Raw genomic sequence first — 6,289 nt, 5'->3', positions numbered from 1 at the left:
GTACTAAAAATGGAGTGAACCAACTTCTATATCACTTTAGAGATGAGGAATCTGAAGTAGAATAATATAAAGAAAATAATAAAAAAAAGGATGGAATGAATACCAGCAAAGCAACAGGAGCAAATTAGGCAGCCTCCATATGGTGGCACTGTAGGTGGGGATGCCATCATGCCCCACACCGACAACATAATTGAACCATTCATCTTTATTCATTGTTTTTTACAAAATGTAAAAAGGAAAAGAAAAAAAAAAACATGGAACACAAAAGAACTATTAAAAATGAAACAAAAGATCATATACCCATCTGTAAATATACCACATAAAAAATTGAAAAGAAAGAACTGCTCAATGAATTCCTATTTTCTAATACAAGTTAAATTATTATGATATAGTTCAAAAAATAAAAAAAATAAATAAAAAGTTGGCAGTGTCATTGCCGTGTCTTCTGTAGCCTATTTCCAATCATCTTGAGCTCAAATTTCTTGATCACACCAGCAATGTCTCTCATGGTGGTGTCCAACACATAGGGGGTCTTGTCATATGTGATTTCTGTTGAATTTATAAGCATTTTGCAAGATTCTCTTCTTTCTGCTATGGTTCCATGGTAGTGGTAGTACATTATTTTACCCTCAGTTTTGTGAGTTGTCTTCCCTGCAAGGTTCTGTGACATGTGAACCCCAGTTGCAAACAAACTCCTTGGTTGCACTGCATATTTTCTATCCCTTCTGATCCCTTTCTTTGAATCTTTATACACCAGCTTCTCAAACCCCCATTTCCTGCAATGCAAATTCACACAACACCATGTGAGACACCACACACCCAACAATGCTTATATGCTTGACAACTGTGTGGGAAATGTAGTTGTCAACACAACTGTAAAGCCAACAACAAGACATTCCTTCACACACCATAAACCACCTTTCTTCTACATTCAAAGTATGGTAGAAAAAGCCAGCCATAACATAAACACTTATATTAGACAAAACAACTGGATCTAACTGTTGTTGAGGGAGTGTGAAATTGTGAAATGGGAAATTTTCATGAATGCACCCCAACAAATCCGTCGCAATCAAAGGTCTTGTGGACCATGCAACACGGGTCTTGTTCCAAAACCAGAATCAATATTCAGTAAAATAATAATCATCATCATCATCACTTGTTAGCACGCACCGGAATTAACATGATATGGACAATTGCCACAAAAGCAAAGTTAAGCTACTAACAAAAGGACATGTTTGTGATTGAATTGAAGAACCCTTTTGAATTCTGAGAGTCTTATTAAAATACTCTTGAACAGACAACACCAGCTTACTATTTTTAATGCTTGAAACTAACCAGCTAATAAATATGAATAATAAATCAGTCTCCTAGAAAGTTCAGAGGCACCACCACACCTCTTCACCTGTCCACATAGGAATGGGCTAATTCACTCTTGCACAGTACGAACCAAACCAATCCCCACCTTCCACGCTAGGGAATGAAACACCACGCAACCACCCAAGATCTGGGACATTATCAAGCACCGAAACAGAACAGGGAAAAACCAATGACATCACATTTGTTCCTCCAAAGGAACCACCACATTAAATACTCATTAAACTCCACACAACCATCCAGCATTCACTTACCCCTAAACTAAAACCCCCCCACTTCAAAAACCTCCACAGATCCACCTCCCAATTGTTCGATCCACCAAAATCCACAGCCGACACACACATAATCAATTTTCGCAACACCCAAATTAGCCAACCCAGAACATCATAAATAAGCAAGTAAAACTAAAACATCAAACATGGAAAAATCAAAACTTCTGTCATGCCCGTTTGATGTTACTGCTACAAGACTACCAAGATTCTTTCTTTGACACAATCTTTCTCGAGTCAGCTAAAAATATCATCTTTAAACTTCACTGATTAACTTGGCAAAACCCAATTAGAAAAAAATAACAATAATGAAAAGGGCAAGAAGTTTGAGGAGAATGTACCTATAGGTTTTGCCGTAATCAGAAGTGAGGCAGAGCTTGCTACTCATTGGCATCTGTTCAATGGTGAATTGAGAGTACTCGGAGAGTGAATCAAGCACAGACTTAATGGTGCTCTTGGGTGGCACAAAGATGTATTCATCCACATCAAAGAAGAACATCCACTTAGTCATGAACTTGTACCGATGTAAGCAATCATTCACCACCATGAACTGGTTATGGTAGTACCCATCAAACCGCTCCTGCTCCGTTATATCCTGCAACGTCACATACCCCAAATCAATCCACGGCTGGAGCACCTCCCGCACCTGCGCGTGCACTCCACCCGCGTCGTGAATCACGAAATGCGACCTCGGCCCGAAGAACTTCACATGGTAAGCGATCCACTCTCTCACGCGCTGCGCGTTCAGGTTGCCGTAGAGAGAGGAACCGCAGTATAGGTAATCGTACTTCGGCTTCGCCGTGAACAACGCGGTGTCGAGAGTACCAGGTTGTTCCGTGATAGCTTCTATGGTGTCGGTGATGTTGAAGCTGGCGTCGCCGCCGCCGGAGGTGGAGGCGGAGAGGACGAGCTTCCCGCCGGCGTTGTCAGCATTGAGCGGAGCCGGGAAGGTGCAGTTCACTATAACGACGGTGTAGACGCGGCCGTAGCCCCAGTCGGGGAGGATCTTGTAGCCGACGGCGGTGGAGAGTTTCTCGCCGGCGAGTGAGTGCCACGCGCACTCGTACGTTGGTTTAGCGTATACGTGAAGAGGCTTGGACGCGAGGCCGATGATGGCAAACGTGTTGAGGCCACCACGGTAAGAGCCCATGGTGACGAAGTTGTAGGCTGCAGAGCCATAAGGGTTGAACACACGCTTGACGATGCCGCCGGGGAGGACTTTCTCCGACAGTGTCGGTGGAGGCGGCGGTGGCGGCGGTGGAGGCGGTGGTGGTGATGGTGGTGAAACATATGGTAATGATGCCTTAAGTGGGTATGACGAAGTAGCGTTCGTTGTGTTGGAAAGCACGGGTGTTGTTTGAGTGACACGCGAGATGCAGACACGGAGATCGGAGGCTGAGATGGTGAAGCGGGAAGGGAGAAACTGAAGGAGCGTGGCCACCGCGCAGAGGAGAAGCAGTGTTGTGAGGAGAAGCTTGAGTTCTGCAGCGTAGTTTCCGAGCACTGCCACGTAGAGCTTCTTCTCTCTCTCTTTGGCCATTGCTGAAGGAAAAACGAACAAGAGAAAGAAGAAGAAGATGTGAGAAGCTTTGGTGTGTGTGTGTGTGTTTGTGATTTATGTTATGAAGAGGTGTTTGAGTTTCCTTATAAACACTCTGTGTTTACGAGGAGGAATATTTATGTCATGATATATTAAAAATCGACGTATTATGGTGATTGTTGTTGATTGAGCCTTCTGTTTGAACGGTGAAACGATGCCGTTCATCTAAAGGGGATTTCTTTATTTTATTTTAATTTCAATTAGACAACCTTAACCTGCGTATTTAACTCTACACACTTTTAATTAGACAACCTTAATAATATAGTTTTTCTTTTGAAAATTCGCCGTCATTTTATTCTAATTGTGTGGAAGAAGAGCAATATTACAAGCACAAGTAACTTGCATTTTTAATATATACTAATGTTTTTCTTCTTGTTTTGCAGCTAGACTTCAGTTGCAATACTATTTTTGTCTCTATTTATATTTTCTTAGTTAAATAAATAAATAAATAAAAGTGAATGCAAAATAATGAAACCTCCTTGTGAGATGGTGTTCCTTTATTGTTCTACATTTTGGTTATGATTGGGGTAAAACCAAGGTGTTTTTTAATCTTCTTTTTTGGCTTTTGCTTTAATTGAGTTTAAAGGAGCATAATTAAAGGGGAAGAAGAGTAGAGAGAGGTGAGGGAGTGCATGGGGAAAAGGATTAATGAAAAAGGGAAGAAAGAATTTATGGTTGGGAAGAGAGAAAGGAGGGATTACACTATTCTTATTCTTATTATGAGAAAAGTTATAATTATTAGTGCCACAACCCTAAAAGATGGGTGGGACCAATTGGAGGGGCCTAGGTTAATGGAGATTTATTATTTTATTAATATTATTACACTTTGTAAATAAAATAAAGGGGGGAAATAAGAATTGAGGAGAGAGAAAATAAGGATATTGGAGAGAGAAAGAGTGTTTGTTTGGTTGGAAATGTTACCGTTGAGTTAATTTGTGGCTTAGGAGTAATAAGATGGGATAGAGTAGATCATGTCTAGGGTTTTGGGGTCAAGTGTTACCAAACATATCAACTCACCCCTTTAACCCTTGCTTGCAATTTACACTACTTTTAAAAAAAATTACCATATTTTTACAAGACTTTTACACTGTTTGAAAAAGATGATGCATACTAGTACAATTGTTTCCTACTGTGTAGGAGAAATATAATGTATTTTTTTTTATTATAGAATGATACAAACAAGTAGTGTTAAGAGGAAATGAACATTATGTGCCTAGTGTCTATCTCTTAAGATTTAACAATGTGAAAAATCTATGGGAATATTTGGTTGTATGAAGAAATCGGAAAGAAAAAAAAAAGGAAAGGTGAGACAAGATAAAGGAGAATGCTAGGAAATGAAGAAAATTTTGCGAGATTCTTTTAAAATTGTTTTTTTTTTATTCATAAGTTAGAAAAATTGAAAAGTTATTTGTGCTAAGTTAATATATTTTATAATTATTATGGGGATTTTAGTTTATAAAAAGTATGTGGTTTGTGAAATAGTATTTTACTAGGTTAAAAGTGATGTGTGGAAATAATATTTAGAATAAAGTTAGTCATGAATGATCGAGGGTCAAAATAATTCTTAAGAGGTTAGAGATGAATGTTTACAAGTAAAAAAAAATAATCTACGAGTCTAAATAATATTTGTATTATATTTTATAACATTAGTATGTTTAGTGAAATTTAATCTATTGATTAAAAATTGGATGTACACTACAAGAAAATCATGAAATAGAAACTAATTTTTAGAAACCAAAATAATTAGTTGCAATAGTAACTAAATTAGAGACCATTTTAGAAACTAAAAAGAAATTTGGTTTCTAAATTAGTTTCTATTATTTTCTATTATTGTTAAATAGTTTCTAAATTGGTATCTAATTAGCAATCAAGGTTTTAGAGACTAAATTTAGAAACTAAATAATTGGTATCTAAAACCTTAGTTGCATGATAAGATGAATCAATATAAAAATATTGTGTGTATTTATTCTTTCTATTTATCTTTTTATATTGCATTTTATTATTATCTGGACAAACTTGCGAATGCGAGCTACTATTAGAATACGTGTTTAAAACATTTTAGTCAAATGAATAAGTTAAACTATAAAGTTATATTTATTATACTTTATCTAATGCGAAAGTCTCTCCCTAATTATTTGTCATGCAAAACTATCGTTTGAATATTTACCATCAAATGATATTTGAGAGAAAAAATTAAAATTTAATTAAAACACAATTTAATATTATTTCTGTGTTTTTTCTACTTTCCATAAAGATCTTACCTTATATATTGGAAATGAACTATTTTCATTTCTTTTAGAGTTTTTAAAAGTTAAAGACAGTAATAAACTAAGATTGTATGCCTTCAAGTATAGGTTATTGTAGACACAACATAGACTAAGCTTAAAAACAAACAATCAAAGTTTCCTTCAAATGCTAGAATTTTCTATCACCAATAAAAATAAATCAAAAGAATTGATAATCGTCTCTCATGTAGTTAAGAATTTCTCTTGTGAAAATATAAAGTTCTCTACTTGAATCTTATCTTAAATCTCTTACCTTCAAGTGATTACTTATTTTGCAATTATCTTAATTCATCAAGTTGCATATTCATCATCTTTTAATCTCATAAATATTTTATTTTTCTTTGGTTATTTTTTCATCAAATGGTTACGAGGGTTAGAACTAATAAGATGAGTTACATACCTATTTTTATTGAAGAGATTTTATTTGTTAATTTATCTTCATGATTTCCTTCTTTTGAGTTTCTATTTCAAATCTACTAAATGTTATTTTCTAATATTTCATTTATATGGCTTACTTTGTTAAGGTTCTATGTTTTGTTTAAAAACGGATATCATTTTCCTTTATTAATTCATGTGTTGGTCTGGTATATTTTTTAAGATTCAATTTATTGAATCTTTCTATTAGATCTTTCTAATATAACATAAGGAGAGATCATCTTTATATGGTTTGATCTTGATTCATAAATTGATTTGGATAGGTCATAAATTTCATACACATTTTATGAATATACATATAAATATAAATACATATGAATATATAT

At 35.5% G+C, this 6,289-nt stretch overlaps 1 protein-coding gene across 1 annotated transcript; it reads right to left on the bottom strand.

Moving 5' to 3' along the window:
- Positions 1 to 271: 271 nt before the first annotated feature.
- Positions 272 to 3,382, bottom strand: LOC137820317 (galactan beta-1,4-galactosyltransferase GALS3). The gene is made up of 2 exons (XM_068624345.2): positions 1,985 to 3,382; positions 272 to 776 (listed from the first exon to the last, which is right to left on the bottom strand). Exons 1-2 carry the CDS (start codon positions 3,181 to 3,183, stop codon positions 431 to 433), a joined length of 1,545 nt encoding a protein of 514 aa, XP_068480446.1. The 5' UTR covers positions 3,184 to 3,382; the 3' UTR covers positions 272 to 430.
- Between the last annotated feature and the right edge of the window lie 2,907 nt (positions 3,383 to 6,289).

This window comes from Phaseolus vulgaris, chromosome 9 (assembly GCF_051622355.1).
Source record: "Phaseolus vulgaris cultivar YP4 chromosome 9, ASM5162235v1, whole genome shotgun sequence".
Taxonomy (NCBI): Eukaryota; Viridiplantae; Streptophyta; class Magnoliopsida; order Fabales; family Fabaceae; genus Phaseolus; species Phaseolus vulgaris.
Note: the sequence above shows the minus strand (reverse complement) of the source record. Positions and strands in the feature narration are given on the sequence as shown.